The 25,069-nt window shown below is 46.9% G+C and overlaps 2 protein-coding genes across 4 annotated transcripts in view; one reads left to right on the top strand and one right to left on the bottom strand.

Moving 5' to 3' along the window:
* ACAD10 (acyl-CoA dehydrogenase family member 10) overlaps positions 1-19,908 on the bottom strand; it is a 105,149-nt gene extending 85,241 nt beyond the window's left edge. The window contains exons 1-4 of the mRNA XM_040346455.1: positions 19,817-19,908; positions 15,098-15,277; positions 12,930-13,078; positions 1,414-1,608 (exon numbers count right to left, since the gene is read on the bottom strand). Of these exons, the coding sequence (XP_040202389.1) occupies positions 1,414-1,608; positions 12,930-13,078; positions 15,098-15,272 (519 nt within the window). The 5' untranslated portion in view covers positions 15,273-15,277; positions 19,817-19,908. The remainder of the gene's footprint in view (positions 1-1,413; positions 1,609-12,929; positions 13,079-15,097; positions 15,278-19,816) is intronic.
* LOC120933318 (BRCA1 associated protein) overlaps positions 19,903-25,069 on the top strand; it is an 86,473-nt gene continuing 81,306 nt past the window's right edge. The window contains exon 1 of one of the 3 annotated variants that reach the window (XM_040346476.1): positions 19,903-19,992. Coding sequence is in view for 1 of the 3 variants with exons in the window: in XM_040346467.1 (XP_040202401.1) it covers positions 20,362-20,440 (79 nt within the window). In the remaining 2 variants the exon portion in view is untranslated. Of the gene's footprint in view, positions 19,993-20,243; positions 20,441-25,069 lie in introns of those variants that run through there. The other 2 variants (XM_040346467.1, XM_040346484.1) reach the window with 2 other exon arrangements.

Here is a 25,069-nt window from a genome sequence, read left to right as displayed (position 1 = left end):
CTGCCATAGCTGTAGGGGAGGAGCAAGGGGTCACCGGTTGCGGTTTTACACTGGGTTTGGTCGGTGCCATTAACTTGTTGTTTCCCTCTGGTTCACCCTTTATATACCTTTATAATTCGACTCTCTTGACTGTGTTGCTCATACAAAGGCTTATGAGTCACCATGCACGCCTTATAATTACAGGGATTATTTCTCCAAGTGTTACAAGCAGTTATGCATCATATCACAGCAGTTTATTCACATTTTCTCTGATCACTTATATTGTTATCTCCCTGCTCAGCCTCTCTCTCCTTCCTCCTCCATTCAGTTCACTTTCCCCCCAAAAATAATGGCAATTTCAAAGCCTACCGTTCTCCAATGTAGGACTCTGCAGGTAGCTCTGCCAGGTGTTTCAGCTCGAGATCCACAGGAGCTGTCAGCATTTCAGGCTCCTGGCAGGGGGATGGAGGAGAGCACTCCGGCGCTCAGATGTAGAAGCTGAAAGGGGGAGACCATCCATCCAAGCCAAGAGGGAGGTCTAGCTGAAGATCCAGCTGACCAACTATGTCATTCACCTGGGACAGGGATCGTTCTATCTACGCTGGCACCGTAAGCCGTCCAGTCCCTCAGCTGATCTGTGTAACGCAGGAAGGGGGAGAGATACACAAGCCGTCTCCAGCTGTCCTCCGTCCGTATGTCAGCGCTTTAGCAGGGGGAGAACTAATCCATCCACGCTGGAAAGGAGTGTTATCCACCCCTGTATCCACCTATACAGGGGGGCAGGCTATCCAGTGCTGGGGTTGAGGAGCTGGAACGGGGGACCATCGGTCCACGCTGAAGGGGGGAACCAAGCCGGCTGCACCGTATCTATGCTATGCTGTAGACCAGGTATGATCCGTCGGGGCTAGTGGGGAGGGAAAGCCGGTCCATATATCAGACCTGGAGCTCGGCGTCTCTTGCTGTTAGCATCGTGAAATCAGATCAGAGCCCGCCCTCTCTCACGCATCACACACTCTCACGCATCTCCGGCCGTCCAAAGTGGCCCCACATCAACCTTGTGCAATGATCATTCTAGATATAAATGGGCCCTAAGAAAGTATGAGGAAGCAATTCATAACTGCAGAAGCTCCACTGACATTGCAGTAAAGATATAAAGAAAAAAAAATGCACAGAAGGCTGCTGGCTGATATTATGCAAATGTACTACTTTTTTAGAATAAGGACACCAAGTCAGTAAACATTATGCTTTCAGAGCTACTAGTAACAATTTGGGCCCTGGAGATATGAATCCAAAATAAAGAGAACAACTGAGGTACCATGAATAAGGATATAGATTCCAACTTAGATGACAGTTTATTGGGCTAACAGCCATGGAACACCTCCACATTATTTTTTGTACAGTTTTCACACATCAATATCACAATGCTTTGCTTACCACATCAAAGTATGACCGATCAATAGGCAAGAAGCTTTCTCCGCTGTGCCCAAAGAAATTGTTGCTCAGAACAGCCGTTTTAAGTCCCTCAGCCCGGATACATTGAATAGCTTCAGTCATTGCGGGGTGCTGCTTTACCATCTCATTACTGGTGAGGTCAGTGAGGAAGCTTTGAACTGGGACTGTGCCTCCTGTCTAAAACATTTTAAGTGTTATATTACATTTATTCTGACAAAATTGCATTTTTTTAAATAACTCATAATTAATTGATTTGACAAATTTTTGCAGATCCATAAAAGAGGTAGTGCACAGTATAGAGGATTCTAAAAAATGTTTTTTTTTTATACTAACAAGTTACATGCTATTTTGTTGTTTGTGTAAAACATCATATTCCTAACCACCAGTACAGTATTATTATTTATAGCAATTTATATGAAATTGTTACCTGTGGATCAAAATAACATTCAAATAGAACTGTTGCCTCTAATTGAACAAATATTTGCTGCAGCACTAAATTACAAGCACATCTGCACTTTCCCCCTGCAACATTCCACAAATACCTGTAGATTCTACTAGTGAGGTCCACCTAATGCAGCTTCCTGGTAAGGAAGCTGCACTGCTCCAGAATTTGGAGAAGAGTTGCCCCTCTCATGTGGGTTGTGTCTGCTTGGACTAAAGTGGGATAAGAAGATGCAAAATGAAGGAAGGATTTTTGGACAGCCACACTACAAAACTTGTTGCTTTTATTGTAAAACAAAAAACACAGGATACATGCCACAGCAAACGGGGTACAAGCTGATGCGTTTCACACCAAACCTTAGTGTTTAGTCGTAGCTTGACTCAGCTATGACTAAGCACTAAGGTTTGGTGTTAAACGCGTCAGCTTGTACCCCGTTTGCTGTGGCATGCATCCTGTGTTTTTTGTTTTACAATAAAAGCAACAAGATTTAAAGTGCGGCTGTCCAGAAATCCTTCCTTCATTTTGCATTGCCAGCACCCGTGGCTTCGGATCAGGTGATAAGATTTTCGTGATCAGTATCCTTGAGCGGTGATTTTCTCTTTCATTTGTCTCTGGGATAAGAAGATGTTGCAGGGGCCATGGCCATCAGCATTGTCACTGCTGATTCATAAGCCTCTAACAATCAGCATCTGGCCACTGTATCTTCATCTATAGTATCAACCACATGCAGCACGCTTACGTCTCCTGAGGAAGCTCTTCTGGGCGAAACATGTATAGCAGAAGTGGCTACACTGTTGTATGAATTGCATGTTACCTTTAATACTTTTATTGTCAATTTAAAATTTTGATATTGAATAAAATAATCATTTTTATTTCATATAATTATGTTGTAAACTCATTTTTGACACCTTTAGTCCCGCTCTTTGTATCCCTATATTTGGGATAATAAGATTTTGCAGGGACCATGGCTATCAGCATTGTCACCGCTGATTCATAAGCCTGTAGCTCATCAATCAGCATCTGGTAACACCCAGCCCTGCCCATTGCTTTCTAGAATGACAGCATTACCCGTGTTGCTGAAACCCTCCCACTGAGAGCTGCAGTGTCTGGGAAGGAAAGAGAGTGAGACACAAATGGAGGGGGATTTGGTAACGAAAGTTTTACTTTATAAAGCTTGGAAATCATATAGCAACTGGATTTGCTACTTGCTAAGACTGTCATTCAAGAGCCTTTAGGTTCACCAAAATAGCTCACAGCTCAAAAACAAAGATCATAAATGCACAAACCATTATATACACAAAACAAAGAAAAAATCACAGAAGAGGACAAGAAAAATGCTAATAAAGACAAACAGGATCCCAGACCTGGGAATTTGTCAGTGCAAGCAATGATGTAAAGTTTAATAGCTCCTTCATACAGCTGTTTGTGGCCATACATCCAAGCAGTATATTTCTGCGACAGGCATGGCCAGGTTTTTCCATTCAGCTGCAACCACTCTGACAAACCTTACATGGAGTGATTACAAGATGTTAGGGACAGATGAATGACTTTGGATGCATACCGGGGCGCTCATCTGTCCCTAACCACAAGTAATTGCTCCTTGATTAATTTAATGCAAACAGACATAGACAGTGTAAGCCTGTCACTTTTTACAGGCTTTCTGTCCACAGCTGGTTACAAATACTGCTGCAGGATTCCAGGCAGTCCCCAGCTTACAAATGTTTGAGTTAAGAACGACTCGAACTTATGAACAGAGGCAGCGTGAAGTCTCTTCCGGCCGCTTGTGCTCCACGCTGGTCCTGGAGACCACCGGGGTCCATCTTGCCGGATACAGTAGTGGGATCCCCCATCACTGAAAGGCCAGAAGGGGCCCGAAACTTGTGGAAATGGTGAGATTTATTATGACAATCTGGCTACGGAACTTGTGCTTTGCGGGCACTGCGCGAGGCCATTATGGTACTGTACTCTGTGTCCACTACTATTGGAAGTATGCCCTGTGCTTGTACCTGTTACTTCTATGATAGCAGAACTCAATTACTGTACAGTATATCCACCTGTGTTCAAGCTCATGTCAGTTGCCTATGTGCAGCTCCCATTGAATCATCCATCTGACATCCATAATTTAACTTATATTTGCAGTTTAGCACTATCAATACGGTACTCATAAGGTTAACCCTTTTCCATCACTTTTGTCACGTAGTGGTGGTGAAGGTGCGTGTTTTTATGACATCTATTTTCGTACTGTTTATAGTTGGTCAATAAGGCACCTTTCACATGATTGGCCCGCTTGGATCCATCTGTCAGTTTTTCAGGCGGATCTGAGCGTGCCACATATTGACTTCTACGGGCAGGCAGATATCAGCGGAAATGTGAATGCCGACACCTGCCTGCCATTCAATCCGACAAGATCTGCTCAAAACAGACGGATTGCGATACATTTCCAAACCGTCCACTGGATCAGATGAAAACAGACAGGTGGTCCGTTTTCATTCTATCTTCCCACAGAGAACAGGCTCTGACAGGTCTGTCCCTGCACAGTGAGCAGAGATGGACCTGTCATCCACATGCTCAGCGGGGATCAACAGCTCTGTAACGGTCAGGGGTTAACGCTGTTACGATATTCCATTCCACCAACCCAAGACAGCTTATCCAACACTCCAACAGTCCAGCAGACATGATCCATAAGAATTCCCCCCCAGAAAGACGAGACACAAGCTCTGTTCTCTCTGGTTCAAACAAATGTTGCTTTAATGGTAAACTCCCAGATTTTTATACAGTTAGAAAGCATGCTGCAGTAATCACAAGGACAATGAAACACTCCACCCAAAACATCACACAATGGGTGCTTAACGAGTCCCCCTCAATTCGTATCTTAGACAGACATTCTGGCACCGAATCGACAGGAGTTAATTACTACAGCTGACAAGTCACATTCCACATCTATTATCAATAGTATTTTCACACAAAACAGTGTCATTAGCATACACAATGAAAGATCTTAGGAGCAGACGTAATTAGCACAATGGACAACAGAATGCAATCACAGCAAGCCCCATCAGCCAGGTGGACTTAATTAGCATCTCAACAGTGTATGTTACACATTGAATGAGTCACTCTATTGACCTGTTGAGGTAAGAATAAACAACCTGTAATATTCCAAGATATCCTGCAATACATGAATTATCATTAATGGCCCATCTCATGTAATCCGAGATATCAGTTCTCAGTCATCATATGCCCCTAAAGGACATAGGATGACCCTAGACCCAAGAGTCATTAGTGAAGCTGGCACAGGAGTACCCCGCATCCTTCAAAAGTCTCTGGGTATCACGGGCCATTCCGTTACAAGCTTGATCCCCCGCTGAGCTAGCAGAGTCCGTCCAGCCGATCCGCCTCGTGTGAAAGCCTTTTTTTGTAATTTATTCTGCTTGGTCATGAATGTAACTATCCTTCTGGGTCTTTTTCAGACTTTTTTTTGTACTTGATCCCACGCTGCTGAACAGCTGTGAGGGTAACGGACCACTGCTGGTGTGGCGGGCTGAGGATGCACAACAAGCGTGCATATCCCTCTGATGCGCCTTATATCTTGCCACTTCAGTGAGTTTCTTTTATAGTACCGGTTTATTATAATAAATTGGCTAGCTGCTACACTTTCTTTTCTTTCTTCTTGTTGTTCACTTCTAGAGTACACTCCACTAAATGTTTTTTTTGTCTTCACCCTGCAACGATTCCCCCCGAAAAACAAATCTGATGCAAGCGTGTGTGATACAGCATTAAAAATAAAAACCATCACCAAGGAAAGTAGAAATGATAAAGAGATCAGAGAAAAGTGAAACTCCATCATTCATTGGCAGAGCATTTGGCTCAAGATAGAATAGGTAGAATAATAGAGAATGTGAAAGGCCATACCCCAATGAATGCTATGATTACTACCAAGCAACGCAGTTGTTTAATTATCGAGATGGAATGGCTGTTGACAATTTGGATAGAAGACTAAAATTAGCATAATATGCCTATTAGTCTTTCTTTAGTGCAAGAAAAGGCTCAAAGCCTTTTCAATGATTTAAAAGAAAGCGCTAATTTGCATAATATTAAAGTTCAAAGTGTATCAGCAAGTGCAGATGTAAGTGCTGCAAGTGATTTTCCCAAGATATTGGAAGATACAATTGACAATGAAGGTTATTTGCCAGAACAAATTGTCATGGTCTTACCTCTCTCCTGTCTCCTTCGTTTGACATGTGCTGGCGGCCATCTTGGTTTCTAGGTCTCTTGTAGCCTCCCACCCTGCGGCTCCTCCTTCCCACTGGGAGGAGCTGGATACCTGGCTCACATATATAGGAGGTCTGTGACTTCAGTTCCTTGCTTGGTCCTCCTGTGTGCACATGCTTCTAAGACTGCTGCTGCTTCTGGTTCTGTTCCTGGCTTCGTCTGACTTCCCTGCTGGTTCCTGATCCTGGCCTCGTCTGACTTCCCTGCTGGTTCCTGATCCTGGCTTCGTCTGACTTCCCTGCTGGTTCCTGATCCTGGCTTCGTCTGACTACTCTTCTGGTTCCTGACCTCTGGTTTCACCATCCGTTGGACTTTTGCTTTACAGCTTGATTTTTCAATAAAGCCTTCTTATTTTCACTTATCTCTTGTTGTACGTCTGGTTCATGGTTCCGTAACATTAGGACCAAGCCATGAATTTTGACGGTACAGAGCCATCCTCGCTACCCACGCTGGTTGCCAGACTTGATCAGCTGGAGTCCCTGTTGGGTCAGTTCGCCGTGGCGTTGCAAACCCTGCTTGAACGCACGGCTCATGTCGCTCCCGTTGCCGATGGGTCGGTTGTCGCTCCTGGGCCCGCTCCTACTGCCGCTCCGGTTGTTGCGCCAGAGTCTACCCCGACACCTGTTGTTGCGCCTGCGGTGTTTCGGGGTATGTCCGGTTCTGCCCCCCTTCCACAACGATTTGGGGGAGAGCCAACTCAGTGCCGAGGTTTCCTTAACCAAGTGGGCATTTATTTCGAGTTGCTGCCACATGCCTTTCCCACTGAGAGATCAAAGGTGAGGTTCTTGATCTCGCTGCTCTCTGACAAGGCCTTGGCCTGGGCCAGTCCTTTATGGGAGAACAACAATCCGGTGGTTGCCGAGTTTTCCGGTTTTGTTGCTTCTCTTCGGAAGGTATTCGATGTGCCGGCTCGCGCCGCCTCTGCTGCGAAGCTCCTTATGTCCGTCAGACAGGGTTCACGATCCGTAGCCGAATACGCCATTGAGTTTCGTACCCTGGCAGCAGAGGTAGGTTGGAATAATGAGGCCCTGGTCGCTGCTTTCTCTCATGGTCTCTCGGATGCCTTGAAGGATGAGGTTGCAGCTAAGGACCTACCAGTGGAGCTCGAGGCTCTTATTTCTTTCCTGATTTTGATTGACACCAGACTCAGGGAGAGACCTTCCTTTAAGGTGAGCCTGCGGAGGCCTCCTAACAGTTTGGCGCCTACGTTTGCTGTCCCACCCGTGCCTCCCTCTCCTCCCACGCCTCCTGGTGTTGACTTGTCTGGGGGTGAACCCTCGCAGCTGGGGTTTGCTCGCTTGTCCGAGGGGGAGAGGGTACTCCGGAGACGCGAGGGCCGATGCATGTACTGTGGTCTCGATGGGCATTTTCGGTTGGCATGTCCGAACCGTCCGGGAAACGCTCGCACCTGAGATCCTGTCGGGGGCAGATCTTGGGTGGAGTCTCCTCGTCCCCGGTTTCCCGTGTTGATAAACCACTGATCACTGTTGTCCTCTCCTGGGTCGGGGGCTCGGTGACGACCCAGGCGTTGGTGGACTCTGGTGCTGGTGGTTTTTTCATTGATAGTGAGTTCGCTGCCGCCAATTCCATTCCTCTACAGGCTCGAGGTTCCCCGCTGGCTCTAGAGGCGATAGACGGAAGACCCCTCCAACCGTCACACGTGACTCATGAGACCCTTCCAGTGGGGGTAGCCATTGGTGCCGCTCACAGAGAGTCGGTCTGCTTCCAAGTTATTTCGTCTCCACACTACTCGGTGGTCTTGGGGTACCCCTGGCTCCAGAAGCATAATCCGACTTTTGACTGGAGATCGGCCGAGATCCTCTCATGGGCACCACAGTGTGGGGCTAAGTGCATCCATGGGCCTGTCAAGTTGCTGTGTACTTCCTCGGACTCTCTGTTGCCTCCTGAATACGAGGAGTACCGGGATGTATTCGATAAGGTACGCGCAGTTGCCCTACCTCCGCACCGCCCATATGATTGTGCCATTGAGTTACAACCTGGTGCCGTTCCTCCTCGCGGCAAGGTCTATCCACTGTCGGTTGCGGAGAATGAGGCCATGGAGGAGTACGTGATGGAGGCGCTGTCCCGTGGTCACATTCGCAAATCCTCGTCCCCGGCAGGGGCTGGATTTTTCTTTGTGAAAAAGAGGGGCGGTGAGTTGAGGCCTTGCATCGATTACAGGGGTCTCAATCGCATCACGATCAAGAACGCTTACCCGATACCCTTGATTTCCGAGCTGTTCGATCGCCTTAAGGGGGCCACGGTCTTTACCAAACTCGACCTGAGGGCGGCATATAACCTGGTAAGGATCAAGGCGGGCGATGAGTGGAAGACCGCCTTTAACACCAGGACCGGTCATTATGAATCCTTGGTTATGCCCTTTGGGTTGTGCAATGCGCCCGCAGTCTTTCAGGAATTCATCAACGATGTTTTCCGTGACCTGTTGCAGCAGTGTGTGGTGGTCTATTTGGATGACATCTTGGTATATTCTGAATCCAGGGAGGCCCACATTCTGGATGTCAAACGAGTGTTGCAACGGTTACGAGAGAACAAGCTGTTCGGTAAGCTTGAGAAATGCGAATTTCACCGATCCCAGGTAACCTTCCTAGGTTACATCATTTCCGCTGAGGGGTTCTCCATGGATCCTGAGAAGGTTTCGGCTGTCTTACAGTGGCCTCAGCCCAGTGGTCTTCGTTCCTTGCAGCGTTTTTTGGGCTTCGCCAATTATTATCGGAAGTTCATCAGGGACTTCTCCATGCTGGCCAAGCCTCTCACGGATCTGACCAGGAAGGGCAGTAATTCCCAGGTCTGGCCGCTCGAGGCCATCCGGGCTTTTGAGGCCCTAAAATCCGCCTTTGTGTCAGCTCCGATTCTGTCTCATCCCAACCCTGGGTTGCCCTTTGTCCTCGAGGTGGACGCGTCCGAGACGGGAGTAGGCGCCCTTCTGTCTCAGCGTAGGACACCAGAGGGTCCGCTGCTTCCTTGTGGGTTTTACTCCCGGAAACTGTCATCCGCGGAGTGCAACTATCAGATTGGTGACAGGGAGTTATTGGCCATAGTGCAGGCTCTCAAAGAGTGGAGGCACTTGCTCGAGGGCTCGGTGGTTCCGGTTCTCATCCTGACGGACCACAAGAATCTGACCTACCTTTCTGAGGCCAAGAGATTGACACCACGTCAGGCCAGATGGGCTCTGTTCTTGTCACGTTTTAATTACGTGGTCTCCTACCTACCTGGTTCCAAGAACATCAGGGCGGATGCCTTATCACGGCAGTACTCCGAGCTGTCCAGGGAGGAATCTATACCGACTTCGGTCATACCTCCGAATCAGATCCTGGCCGCCATTCGCACCAGCCTGACCTCTCCCCTTGGTGAGCAGATTTTGGCGGCTCAGTCTGGTGCTCCCTCTGGGACACCCAACGGCAGATGTTTTGTGCCTGAGGAGTTGCGCACTCGGTTGTTGCGAACCTACCATAACTCCAAGACCGCGGGGCATCCTGGTAAGAATCAGCTGTCCTGGGCTGTTTCACGTCTGTTCTGGTGGCCTTCCCTACGTTCCGACATCGCCGCATATGTAGCGGCATGCTCTGTTTGTGCCCAAAGTAAGTCCCCTCGGCACCTTCCGTTGGGCCTGCTGCAACCCATAGCCACCGGGGAGCACCCATGGTCACACCTGGGGATGGATTTCATTGTGGACCTCCCTGCATCCCGAGGCCATACGGTCATTCTCATGATTGTGGATCGGTTTTCCAAAATGTGCCACTGTGTTCCTCTCAAGAAGTTACCCTCTGCACAAGAGTTGGCCACGATTTTTGCCCGGGAGGTCTTCCGGTTGCACGGTTTGCCCAAAGAGATAGTGTCGGATCGGGGGAGTCAGTTTGTGTCCAGGTTCTGGCGCGCCTTTTGCTCCCAGTTGGGGATTCATCTCTCCTTCTCCTCGGCCTACCACCCTCAGTCCAATGGGGCCGCAGAACGATCCAATCAGGCCTTGGAGCAATTCCTTCGTTGCTATGTCTCCGATCACCAGGACAATTGGGTTGACCTCCTGCCTTGGGCTGAGTTTGCCAGGAACACGGCTGTGAACTCTTCCTCTGGGACGTCTCCCTTCATGGCCAATTATGGGTTCCAACCTGCCGTGTTACCGGAGGCATTCTCTCCCCAGGATATTCCGGCTGTGGAGGATCACCTTTCTGCTCTACGTGCTTCTTGGGTACAGATCCAGAGGTCCCTTGAGGTCTCTGCGCAGCGCCAGAAACTCCAGGCTGATCGCAGACGAGCGCCTGCTCCTTCCTACCAGGTCGGAGACCGTGTATGGTTGTCCACCCGCAACCTCAACCTTCGAGTGCCCACTCCCAAGCTGGCTCCTCGCTTTGTTGGTCCCTTCCGAGTGCTTCGCAGGGTAAACCCGGTAGCCTATGCCCTTGCGCTTCCACCTGGCATGCGGATCTCCAACGTGTTTCATGTCTCCCTGTTGAAGCCACTGGTGTGCAACCGCTTCACTTCCTCGGTTCCTCGGCCTCGTCCGGTCCAAGTGGGCAATCACGAGGAGTATGAGGTGAGCAATATCCTGGACTCACGCCTGGTTCGCGGTCGGGTGCAGTTTTTGGTCCACTGGCGTGGTTATGGTCCTGAGGAGCGTTCCTGGGTTCCCTCCGCAGATGTCCATGCTCCTGCCTTGCTCCGAGCCTTCCACGCACGCTTCCCTCAGAAACCGTTTTTTGCACCGCGGAGGAGGGGCCCTTGAGGGGGAGGTACTGTCATGGTCTTACCTCTCTCCTGTCTCCTTCGTTTGACATGTGCTGGCGGCCATCTTGGTTTCTAGGTCTCTTGTAGCCTCCCACCCTGCGGCTCCTCCTTCCCACTGGGAGGAGCTGGATACCTGGCTCACATATATAGGAGGTCTGTGACTTCAGTTCCTTGCTTGGTCCTCCTGTGTGCACATGCTTCTAAGACTGCTGCTGCTTCTGGTTCTGTTCCTGGCTTCGTCTGACTTCCCTGCTGGTTCCTGATCCTGGCCTCGTCTGACTTCCCTGCTGGTTCCTGATCCTGGCTTCGTCTGACTTCCCTGCTGGTTCCTGATCCTGGCTTCGTCTGACTACTCTTCTGGTTCCTGACCTCTGGTTTCACCATCCGTTGGACTTTTGCTTTACAGCTTGATTTTTCAATAAAGCCTTCTTATTTTCACTTATCTCTTGTTGTACGTCTGGTTCATGGTTCCGTAACACAAATGTAAAAGAAAATGGCTTGTTTTTGGGAAAAAATGCTTGAGAGGACCTACATTTCAAAGGAGGAAAAAAATGCACCAGGACATAAGGCATCAGACGACAGGCTGACTATTTCTTGGGGGTAATGCATTTGGGGATTTAAAGCTTAAACCTTTGCCAGTGCAACACTCCCTAAATCCGAGGGCACTATGTAATGTGACTAAGACATGATGTCTTCCTGATATTTGGAGTGCAAATTCAAAGGCTGGGGTTAAGGTTGTGGTCTTTCAAGAATGGTTTCTGAACCATTTTGTCCCTGCTGTTGAAGGTTTGGGCAAAAATATTCCTTTTAAATTGCTCCTTGACAATGCCCCTGAACATCCAAACACTTTAGATGACATGCACCCCAATGTAAAGGTGTTATTTCTGCCCCCCCCCCTAACACCACATCACTACTTTAGCCAATGGATCAGGGAAGCATAGCCTTCTTTAAAGCCTGATATTTAAGTAGGACATTCTCACAAGCTGTCAGGGCAAAAGGATGAGATGACCTTAAAGTGTTACTAAACACACAGCAGTAAAATCTGTATATGCATTAAAACATGCTTGTTATTCCCACTGTGGAAGTAAACGGATTCATCCACTGCATTGTGTAAAAAGTCTGTACGATCTTGATCTGTTTTCTCTGATCCTTCCTTTTTTTACTGTCCCTAATCCATCTGCTGATCAGTGGAGGGCGCTCCATAAGGGGCGCCGTCCCCCAATCCGTGGGTCCGGCCCCCTAATCTACATGCAGGGTGCCAGACACATGGATTCCAATGTTTTTTTTTTAAGCACGTTATTATAGCCTGAGGCTCTAATAGGCTTCAAAAAAGGGTGGGCTCGGATCACAGAGCATATGAATAGTCGCTATTGTCTTCCTCATTCTCCTCCTGGCCAATCAGAAACCCCTTATTGGCCAGGGAGTCTTAGGGCTCCCTAGCCAATCGTGTCTCAGGACACACTTCCTGTTCCTGTGCGGCCGGGAGGAGAATGTCTGTCTGTGTGCTCGCCTGAGAATCGGTCAGAGCGGCCTAGGTCTTCCTTCTCTCTGCCTCAATAAGGTAAGGTATCATTCTCATGGCACATTCACAGTAAATCGCTGCAGTCCTTCTCCCGTGGGGAGAGGGGGTGGGTGGGGCTGGTGAGTGATCGTTGCTGTCCGTCTCTCGTGGGGGAAAGGGGGGTTGGGGATGAACGCGCTGTTGTCCATTTCCTGCTGGGGGGAGGGGTTGGGGAGGATGATCACCGCCATCTGTCTCCTGCGCAGGGGAGAGGGGGGGGGGAAGGTTGGTGTTAGTTTTTGCCACCCCCAAAAATGTTTGAGCACCAGCCGCCACTGCTGCTGATAGTACAGAGTCTTGGGAAATGGAAGGAAAAGGTAAGTGAACCAACAATGCACTAGCTTAAAGGAACCTATTTAGAAAATAAAAAACAAACCTTTACAACCCCTTTAAAGGTAACTAAAATTGTCAGATAATTTGTCTCTGCATGGTGGTTTCTGAAACAGTTAACTTCTTAAAACATCTCCAGCAAGTAAAACTCACGATATTTGAACAGACATGTCCGAATTCTTCCAAAAAACCTTGAGCAGATAACTCTCCTCTCATGTATTTCATCCAAGGTCCACTCTCACCACCAGTTAGAATGGCTTGTTTTATGGTGCCCCCAGGAACATTGTTACGAATTTCCCACTCTGTGTAAGAGATATAAACACAGTGATTAATGCATTAGTATCACTATCTAGGGAGAGAGAAAATGGAATTTCATTGTTATAAAAATAACAAACATGCCTACAATGACCTGCTCTGTGCAATAGTTTTGCACAGAGTAGCACCCTTTCTCCTCTTCTGGGGTCCTATGCCAGATCTCCAGGCCCCTCCTTTTCATTGGGTTTCATGCGGGTTCACTCCTGAGTCCTGCTGCTGTGTCCATTGACATAGCCAGTGGGACTGGGCCCTGCCCCCGCGTCACAATTTTTTTTTGCAGTAGCGGGAGCCAATGGCTCCTGCTGCTATCAATCAGTCCAATGAGGAGAGAGACAGCAGCTGGAGCATCACTGAATCAAATCTGTCTCAGATAAGAAAATGGGGGGGTCTGGGGGGGCATCTGCAGCACAGAAGATATTTCAACTTAAAGCGGAGGTTCATCTAAACAAAAATTATTAAAAGCCAGCAGCTACAAATACTGCAGCTGCTGCTTTTAATAAATGGACACTTACCTGTCCAGCATGCCCTCTCGGCTGCCCTCGCTGCCATCCTCAGTGAGGGAATCATGAACTGAAGAGTGTAGTGGCTTCAGTGCCCAATTACCTACTGCGCATGCAGTAGTGGGGGGGGGGGGGGTGGTGGCGGAGATATCCGCAGATTCTGCGGCCATCTATGCCTGCAAGTTGGTGCAAATACAAGTATCTGCACCCCCTCCCCCCTGAAAGGTGCCAAATGTGACACCGGAGGGGGGGAGAGTTCCGAAAAGCGGAGGTTCACTTTTTGTGTGGACCTTCGCTTTAATGCATTACGGTGAAAAACCTTAAAGCGTTTGTAAAGGGGAAAAAAAAAAACTCTTTAAAATAACAAACATGTTATACTTACCTCCACTGTGCAGTTCGTTTTGCACAGAGTGGCCCCGATCCACGTCTTCTGGGGTCCCTCGGCGGCTGTCTCTGGTCCTCCCCACAATTACTCACCACAGTCATGCGAGAGCTCGCATGTTGGTCAGTAGTTGTGGGCGCGCTCCCGTGATACCGCCATAGCCACTCACTGTATCACTCGGCCCCGCCCCTCGGCGCGCCGTGTCACTGGATGTGATTGACAGCAGCACCAGCCAATGGCTGCGCTGCTCTCAATCCATCTGCTCTAGCCAATCAGCGGCCAGGCTGAGTGGCAAAGAGAATATCGGGACCGCGCGGGACTTTCGACGGGTCAGGTAAGTATAAGGGGGGCTCGGGAGGGGCCGGCAACACCAGATGTTTTTTCACCTTAATGCATAGATTGCATTAAGGTGAATATTTTTTTTCATTTACAACTCCTTTAAGGCTTTACGACAACTATAAATTGATGACAACTATAAATTGACTGTGGATACAAAAATAAATGCCCATACATAGCATGCAATCAACTAACAAAACTGGATAGAGCGAGAATGAATTGCAATGTCTCTAAGATTTTTATCTTGTTGTCTGTTACTCCATTGTTGTGACGGATGGAAGGGTCTCAAACAGACAGAAAGTAAGAGGACATCTCTCAACGGGGACAGAGACAGCAACAAAAACTTTTTTTTTTCTCTAAAGGCAACGTTTTTCATTTTTGAATAAAATTTGTGAGGGCTGTCACTTTCACGTATAAACAGGACAAATAGAGAGGGTGAGTCTCCCTAATGGGGATACAACCAGCAATAAAAAAATTCCACTTCTTGCCCTGGTGCCTGAAATCTCTACTAAATATGTCTGACCAAAGTTCTAACCATTTCCTACCTTATCTAGAAAAAAATTGTCTGAAGTTAGCCCTTAAAAAATAGTCTTTAACATGCTCTGTAAAAATGTATGCCTTCATTTACTACACCAAAGGTCATTGTACAAAGTACAGTGATGCTTGTCAACCAGAAATTACTGCTCGTTATTCTGGGGGAAAAAATGGCATAAAGGTGAAATCTTGTAATCGGTAACTAGACTTTTTAGCATTTTAGGAATTTGAATAAAACGTGCTGTTGTTCTCACCTTCAGCTAATTTGTAGGGTGAAGGTAGAAGTACACCTCCCATATCAAAAACAACTGCCTTATATACTTGGGTAGATGCGTGTCCCCATCTTACTGGACTCCACTGTTGCAGCAGGCAGCGTCTCCATGCCGAAGGATGTTTGCAAGAAGCTTGCAAAACTCGGGTTATCAGCATTGTACCTAGGAAAATTAAATATAACAATAACACATCAAAACTATTACTTATCAGTGTACACATATTAATACAAAAAATAGATCCTTATTTTTTTGCTAGTTAACCACTTTCAGTTAAAATTACCAGTAGCAAGTGACATGCTGCATCGGGTGGTGAATGATGGTGGCAAGTCACATGCTGCATCTGGTGGCAGGCGACGGTGGCGAGTGACATGCTGCATCTGGTGGCAGGCGATGGTGGCAAGTGACATGCTGCATCTGGTGGCAGGCGATGGTGGCAAGTGACAAGCTGGATCTGGTGGCAGGCGATGGTGGCAAGTGACATGCTGCATCTGTTGGCAGGGAATGTGGCAAGTGAATACTGCATCTGGTGGTAGACGATGGTGGCAAGTGACAAGCTGTATCTGGTGGTAGGCGACGATGGAAAGTGACATGCTGCATCTTGTGGCAGGCAGTGGTGGCAAGTGATAAGCTGTATCTGTTGGTAGGCGACAGTGGCAGATGACAAGCTGCATCTGGTGGCAGGCAGCAGTGGCAAGTGACAAGCTGTAGCTGGTAGTAGGCGACAGTGGCAAATGACAAGCTGCATCTGGTGGCAGGCAGCAGTGGCAAGTGACAAGTGACAAACAGCATATGGTGGTAGGCGACAGTGGCGAGTGACAAGCTTCATCTGGTGGCGGGCAATGGTGGAAAGTGACATGCTGCATCTGGTAGCAGGTGACAGTGGCGAGTGACTTATTGCATCTGGTGACAGGCAACAGTGGCAAGTAACAAGCTTCATTTGGTGGCAGGCAACAGTGTAAAGTGACATGCTGCATCTAGTGGCAGGCAACGGTGGCAAGTTACACACTCAGGGCTCCCACCGATTCTGCATTATGGTGAGTTGAACTATTTCATTATACTGTATGTTATAATGTAAAATAATGTGCTTCAATCATCCTAACACCATATCAGCCATGGTGTCAGGATGATTGCAAAGCTAACACCAGCCTTTCCCCCAACAAATTATAGTCCATATCAGGAAAGCAGCCTATGATGACAACTAGGGGTGCAACGGATCAAAAAACTCACAGATCGGATCGATCCTCGGATCAGGAGTCACGGATCGGATCATTTTCGAATCAGCAAAAAAAAAAAAAAAAAAGGGTCCGTTTTCATTGGTCCAAAAGAAAAAAAAAGTATATATATATATATATATATATATATATATATATATATATATATATATATATACACATATATATATACATACACACACACATACATATATATACACATATATATATATATATATATATATATATATATATATATATACATATATATATATACATACACACATACATATATATATACACACATACATATATATACACACATATATATATATACACATATATATATATATATATATTGCTGTAAAAACATCAAGATAGTACTTTTAACAAGTCCCAAACAGCCTCACCTGCTTCCTCTTTATAATCCACCCCTGAATTTGCTCTCCCCTCTCACACCAGTGCTTCACTGTCTCCAAGTCTGCTTGTCAGAGCCCAGTGCACAGCGTGACACGCCTCCCCGGGGAGGCGGGGAGGCGTGTCACGCTGGGCTCTGGCAAGCAGACTGGGTGGAGCAAGATGGCCGCCGCTCCGGAGCTAGGCCGAAGCCGGGGACTTTCCTAGGCCTAGGCTCCGGAGCGCTCCGCGGATCGCGGAGTGTGCCGATCTGAACGGGGTGGCCCGTTTGGATCACGGATCGGTGACGATCCGTTGCACCCCTAGTGACAACTATGGCGCCCTCCATAGATACAGTGGGGAAGAGTGATGTAGTTGAACAAGGACAGGATGTGTGCTATTTGCAGGATTACCAGGTGAAAATAAAGCAAAAGAAGCTTACATAGTTAGTCTGGTTGAAAAAAGTCCATCTAGTTCAACCAATTAAAGGGCAAAAAATATATTCTTAAAAGAAAAAAATACCAATGCAGCCACTATACCAAGGACCAGTAAACTACAGTTATGGGCAGTAATATAGAACAGTCATGGGCAGTAATATATGTAGCGCTACCCCCGAAGGAGCCGCTGGTTTGTTTTTGGGATCGGCATATTGAGTTACCTTAATGTGGCGTATGGGTGCAGTTGTAGGAAACAAACAGTGAGCCAAGGTCCAGACAGTGAATAAAGGGTTTTTCCAATGCTTTATTTTCCAGGCCAACATCAACATAAATTGGGAATGACAAGGTTGATGAAGAGAGAGAGAGAGAGAGAACTTTGCAGTATCAGGCCTGGATATTAAGTGAAGCAGTCAGTACTGCTCTGTATAGTACCAATTTGTAACTCGTCGCCACTCCAACTGAGTGGGTAAAGTGCCCCCGGACAGACCCCTTTTTATAAACCTGGCACCCGAGATGTCACTTAGGATTTCTGGGAGGAACAGGCCTGTCTCTAGGGCCTCTGCCACAGGCCAATTACAATGACTGAGCTAGGTAGATAAATGGAGCGAATCCTCCCAGCAGATCTCTGCTTTGGTCACCAGATGACAGCAAACATACCTGTCAGTACTCTGGTCACCGGATCCCCAATTGGTTTGTCCAGGCTCCGTTGGAGCCCCCCACAAACAGACTCCCCAATTGTACAGCACCCAGCCTGGGATCCTTTTAACAGAACCGGGAACCCAGCAAGTCACTGGGGTCCCCTTGTACCTCCGGATGAGGGTTTTCGTAGCCTGCAATTTTGGCCAGGTGGGCCACGCCGGCGGGGTCCATGGATGCGTGCACCCTGAAGGTGGATGCCGCACCTGGAACGGGGACCCCGCAAAGATTTTAGAACACATGACACCTGTCACAGATATACCCTTGCCCAGCATGCCTTGCGAGGAAAAAACTTCTCTAATTGGCTGCTGGGGAAAGTTGCTCTGCCAGAACCACCCTGGCGCCAACTGCTGGCAAGGGATGACATTGCATCCCTGGACCACAGACTGACCCAGTGGACATTTCTGGAATGACAGAAGTCCCAAAATTTAAACAAATTGTGAATGGGAGCAAGGTAACTTTCCCATTCCCCACTAACTTTAGCGTAGTGCCCATACTGAAAGTAAGGGGGCGCTACATATAGAACATTTATGGGCAGTCATTTTTAGCAAAACATTTGATATAAAGTGTGCTTTGCCCATTCAGGGCAGTAATATAGAACAATCACAGGCAGTAATATACAACAGTCACGGGCAGTAATATACAACAGTCATGGGCAGTAATATACAACAGTCACGGGCAGTAATATACAACAGTCACGGGCAGTAATATACAACAGTCACGGGCAGTAATATAGAATAGTCATGGGCAGTAATATAGAACAGTCATGGGCAGTAATATAGAACAGTCATGGGCAGTAATATAGAACAGTCATGGGCAGTAATATAGAACAGTCATGGGCAGTAATATAGAACAGTCATGGGCAGTAATATAGAATAGTCATGGGCAGTAATATAGAATAGTCATGGGCAGTAATATAGAACAGTCATGGGCAGTAATTTTTAGCAAAACATTTGATATAAAGTGTGCTTTGTCCATTCAGGGCAAAAGAAATAGGTTCACTTTAATGCACACCTTCACAGACGCATATAGGAGGGTTCTTCAAAAGGTTTTCACGCTTTTTTTTTAAATATTTAATAGAGTTAAAAAAGTGAGGAAACTTTTTGAAGAACCCTCCTATCCTTCCTATCATTGGTGTCAGTGTGAGGAATAGTGCCCCGTCATTGGTGTCAGTATGAGGAATAGTGCGCCGTCATTGGTGTCAGGAATAGTGCGCCGTCATTGGTGTCAGGAATAGTGCGCCGTCATTGGTGTCAGGAATAGTGCGCCGTCATTGGTGTCAGTGGGAGGAATAGTGCCCCACCGTTGGTGACAGTTTGAAGAATAGTGCCCCATCCTTGGCATCAATGGGAGAAATAGTTCCCCATTGTTGATGTCAGTAGCAGGAATATTGCCCTATTGTTGGTGTCAGTGGGTAGAATAGTGTCAGGTATCAAGTGTGAGGAAAGGTGACCCGATGGCCAGATAAAGGCAAGCAAAAGGGTCGCACCCAGCCCCAGGGCCACAGTTTGGAGACCCCCCTCTAGAGTGATATGCTTTGTACATATTTCATGTCTGAGGTTTACAACCACTTTAAGATACATTGCAACTCCACAGACACTTATCCCGACAATCAGGAAGACATATCAACTTTGTAACAGCTGTAAAGAAACTCTCTGCAACCAATCAGATATTTTGTCTATGTCATCACCCTGCTATGACAGCGAGAATCTGATTGGTTGTAGGGATGAAAAGTTTATCTGACACTTAAGAGAGCCCTGAGTGTTCATTATCCACACTTCCTATGTGACTGAGAGCTCCTCCATATCTGCACCCTATGTATGGATACTGTTCATTGAAGAATAGAGCGAGGTCTCTTTATCCGGGTGTGCTCATGAACTCTATTTCCAGTAACTGTCTATGTCATCAGCCGACTGCCATGTGCTTCTCTATGTGGTGAGAAGGGTCAGACTGTAACTCACCCTGAGCTCGGACACTACAGCTCTCCTCCGACTGCCTTTGACAGATCTCCAACTCCCGCAACACACGCGATCACACACTAGAGGTCAGGCAAGTCCCTCTGAGGCGGCCATGTTTCTGGAGACCACTGTCATGTGAAGCGCAGGGAGAAATATCTGAAGTAATGGTGACAGAAAGGGTAAGTAACTGTTAAATCGGTGGGTTATGTAATTTGTGTATATAGTGTCCTTTGTAGGAGCACCTGCTGTATAGACTAGTCTAGCTAACGAAGTCATGGCTTATAAATATTTCCACCATCATTTGTCATAAAACCACAACGCAGGTCTATTTCCATCTCCGGCTTGTTTACATTGTTTTCCCACATCAGACATGGCAGCCGCAGATCTTTGTCAAGTCATGGTAAGCGGCCAATGAAAAGTCTCAGACGGAGTCACGGGTTCCTGATTCCGGATGTGCAGTTGTGAGACGGTAGAGGGAATAGTCGGGTCCCCCGGCTGGTGTAGTGACTGTTCCTGTGTGCGCTCCCCGCCCGTGTCTGGCCTGACATATGAGTGTATCACTGGTTGTCGTCCGGCTGGAGCTTGCGGATCATTCTCCTTCTCCTGTGGGCTTCCAATACCGTGCTGGTGAGCCGGGGGGGATTCCTATAGACGGGTGTACCTGTCATGGCTGCTTACCTGCGAGGCTGGGCTCCGGCTGCTGCCTTTCCCTGTCAGTATTGTTTGAGGGAACATTCTACACAAGTCCCACATCCAACACACAATCTTAAAGTGGTATTAACCACTTCTCTACTTTGGGTGTTTTTCAGATTTGGTGTTTACAAGACTAAAACATTTTTTGCTAAAAAATTACTTAAAACCCCCAAACATTATATATATATTTTTTTTCTAACACCCTAGAGAAAGAATAAAATGGCGATCATTGCAATACTTTTTGTCGCACCATATTTGCGCAGCGGTCTTTCAAGCGTACTTTTTTTGGAAAAAATTCACTTTTTTTAATTAAAAAAATAAGACAGCAATAAATTTGGCCCAATTTTTTTATATATTGTGAAAGATAATGTTACGCCGAGTAAAATGATATCCAACATGTCACGCTTACAAATTGCGCCCACTCGTGGCATGGCGTCAAACTTTTACCCTTAAAAATCTCGATATTTGATGTTTAAAAAATTCTATAGGTTGCATTTTTTGAGTTACAGAGTAGGTCTAGGGCTAGAATTATTGCTCTCGCTCTAACAATCGCGGCGATACCTCACTTGTGTGGTTTGAACACCGTTTTCATATGCGGACGCTACTCACGTATGCGTTCGCTTCTGCGCGCGAGCTCGTCAGGACAGGGAGCTTTAAAACTTTTTTTTTTTTTCTTATTTATTTTCTTATTTTTTTACACTGGAAAAAAATAAAAAAATTATCACTTTTATTCCTATTACAAGGAATGTAAACATCCCTTGTAATATAAAAAAGCATGACTGGTCCTCTTAAATATGAGATCTGGGGTCAAAAAGACCTCAGATCTCATATTTATACTTAAAAGCAAAAAAAAAAATGTAAATTTTGTCATTTGAAAAAATAACAACAAAAAATTGTCTCTTTAAGACGCTGGGCGGGACTGACGTTTTGACGTCTCTTCCGCCCAGCAATGCTATGGGGACGGGTGGGGGCCATCTTGCCCTCACTCGTATTCCCACAGAGCAGGCTGAAGCACCCGATCGCCTCCGCCGCTACCGACAGCTCCGGTAAGCGGCGGGAGGCTCCCTCCCGCCGCCGATAATGGTGATCTTGCGGCGAATCCGCAGCGGAGACCACCGTTATCTTTTACAGGATCGCTCACACTAAAGATGGATACCTTGGTTGTGGCAGCAACTGCTGTTACCGAGATATCCATCTTTAAAGTGCCGCCGTATATAGTCGTAAGGCAGTCGGCAAGTGGTTAAACCAAAAATTGAATATATAGTTGTTTATCAATAATTGAATGTGGTGGCTGTATTCGTTTTCCTTTTTGTAGGCTTTTTCACTTGGTGATCTGACCACCTCCTGTATTAGTGAGACATAAGTTTGGGGTGATGAACACAGGAGGCAGAGCAGGATTGTCAGTGTTGGGCCCCTTTCACACGGGTGCTGCAATTGGACAGAGTCTACTTGCTCAGCGGTGGATCGCTGTGCGGAGACGGACAGAGTCCCACTCTCCTCTATGGGGCAATCGGGTGAAAACAGACTGACCATCTGCCTGCTCCATAGAGTTGAATGGAAGGTCTGATTGGGTTCGCCTGAAAAATGAACAGGTGGACCTGATCGGACAGCCCGTGTGAAAAGATTCTTAATCACTTTCCCACCGCGCTATAGCGAAAATACTGCTACAGCGCGGTGGAGTTATTCTGGGCAGACGTCCCCCTGGGGCGCGCTCCCGGAATCATCCGTGAGCGCCGGGTCTAGAAGACCCGACGGATCGCGGTAAATTGCCGCTGATAGCGACCGTTTACCATGTGATCGCTCCGTCAAATGTAATGACGCCGGTTCCTCCCTCTCCTCTCTGTACCGATCGGTACAGTGCGAGAGGAGGGGGGGGAGCGGGTGGCAGCAGCTGCTGTGGGCTGGATCTGTGACAAATGCAGTCACAGATCCAGCCATCCCTCCCTGCGCAATACTCTGCAATACCCCCCATACTGCCTGCAATACCCCCCATACTGTCTGCAATACGTCGCCTATGGGGATTTTTAAGTAGCGAAGTTTGGCGCAATTACACGAGCGTGTGCAATTTTGAAGGGTGACATATTGGGTATCTATTTACTCAGCGTAACTTCATCTTTCATAGTATGCAAAAACATTGGGCTAACTTTACTGTTTTTTTTTTAATCACAAAACATTTTTTTCTTTAAAAAAACACGCGTTAAAAAAATTGTTGCGAAAATACTGTGAAAGATAAAAAGTTGCAACAACCGCCATTGTATTCTCTAGGGTCTTTGAAAAAAAAGCATATATAATGTTTTGGGGTTCTATGTAATTTTTTAGCAAATAAATAATGATTTTTACATGTAGGAGAGAAATGTCAGAATTGGCCTGGGTGCTCCAGAACGCCTGAAGGTGCTCCCTGCATGTTGGGCCTCTGTATGTGGCCACGCTGTGTAAAAGTCTCACACATGTGGTATCGCCATACTCGGGAGGAATAGCAGAATGTGTTTTGGGGTGTAATTTGTGGTATGCATATGCTGTGTGTGAGAAATAACCTGCTAATATGACAGAAACTAGAATTTTTTTTTTTTTTTTTTTTACAGAATTTTCAGTCTTTTTTTCTTTTATAGCGCAAAAAATAAAAACCGCAGAGGTGATCAAATACCACCAAAAGAAAGCTCTATTTGTGTGAAAAAAAGGACAAAAAAATCAGATGGGTACAATGTTGTATGACTGAGTAATTGTCATTCAAATTGTGAGAGCACCGAAAGCTGAAAATTGGTCTGGTCAGGAAGGGGGTTTAAGTGCCCAGTGGTCAAGAGGTTAAACAGCCGTGGCCAATAGTTTTGAGAATGACGCAAAGATTAATTTTGATTAATCTACTCCTTCAGTGTTTTTAGATCTATTTGTCAGATGTTACTATGGTATACTGAAGTATAATTACATACATTTCATAAATGTCAAAGGCTTTTATTGACAATTACACAAAGTTTACACCAGTGGCGGTTCGTCCATAGAGGGCACTGGAGCGCCGCCCCCTCTGGCTCTCACCGCCACTGAGTCAAATAACATAGATTCATGCATTGCACGAATCTATGTTATTTTCGCCGCTGCAGCTGTTATTCAGATGGTCGGCGCTCAATTTCCGGCCATCTGAATAACGCCAGCTGGTTGGCTGTAGGGAAATGTCTATCAAAGCCAGCGGCTCTGATAGGCTTTCCCAATACAGCCCGGAAGCTTATTCTCGGAGCGCACAGACTGTACGCCCCTTGAATAAGATGACAGGCGTCTCAGCCAATCAGGTTGGCCGGTTCTGGCTACCAGTAACCTGATTGGCTGAGACGCCTGTCAGTCATCGAGGGCGGGAGAAGACATCGTGGGACGTGGATGCCTAAAACCAGTAAGGTAAGTGCCGGGCGGAGGGGGAAGAAAGCAATTTACAGGGCACAGTGGGGACAATTGGCACAGTGGTGACCATTAAAGGGCACAGTGGTGACAATGTATGGCACAGTGGCTGCGTTTAATGGCATGGCACAGTGGCTGCGTTTAATGGCATGGCACAGTGGTGACAATGCATGGCACAGTGGTGACAATGGATGGCACAGTAGCTGCGTTTAATTGGATGGCACAGTGACTGCGTTTTAATGGCATGGCACAGTGGTGACAATGGATGGCACAGTGACTGCGTTTAATGGCATGGCACAGTGGTGACAATGTATGGCACAGTGGCTGCGTTTAGTGGCATGGCACAGTGGTGACAATGGATGGCACAGTGACTGCGTTTAATGGCATGGCACAGTGGTGACAATGTATGGCACAGTGGCTGCGTTTAATGGCATGGCACAGTGGTGACAATGTATGGCACAGTGGCTGCGTTTAATGGCATGGCACAGTGGTGCGAATTGATGGCACAGTGACTGCATTTGACGGCATGGCACAGTGACTGCGTTTAATGGCATGGCACAGTGGTGACAATGTATGGCACAGTGACTGCGTTTAATGGCATGGCACAGTGGTGCGAATTGATGGCACAGTGGCTGCATTTGATGGCATGGCACAGTGGTGCAAATTGATGGCACGGTGGCTGCGTTTGATGGCATGTAACAGTGGCTGCGTTTGGGCACAGTGAGACTGCAATTTTTTTTTTTCCTTTGCGCCCCCCTCAAAAATTTTGAGCCGCCACTGGTTTACACAAGACTCAATATTTGCAGTGTTGACCCTTCTTTTTCAAGACCTCTGTTATTCACCCTGGCATGATGTCACTCAACTTCTGGGCCACATCCTGACTGATGGCAGCCCATCCTTACATAATCGGTGCTTGGAGTTTGTCAGGATTTGTGTTTTTTTTTTTTTTTTTTTTTTTTTTTGTTTGTTTGTTCACCTGCCTCCTTGAGGATTGACCACAAGTTCTCAATGGGATTAATGTCTGAGGAGCTCTATGGACCCCAAATGTTTATGTTTTGTTCCCCAAGCCACTTATCACGTTTGCCTTATGACAAGGTGCTCCATCATGCTGGAAAAGGCATTGCTCCTCACCAAACTGTTCTTGGATGGATGGGAGAAGTTGCTTTTGGGAGGTGTAAT

This window comes from Rana temporaria, chromosome 1 (assembly GCF_905171775.1).
Source record: "Rana temporaria chromosome 1, aRanTem1.1, whole genome shotgun sequence".
NCBI lineage: Eukaryota > Metazoa > Chordata > Amphibia > Anura > Ranidae > Rana > Rana temporaria.
This window is presented reverse-complemented; position numbering and strand designations above follow the sequence as displayed.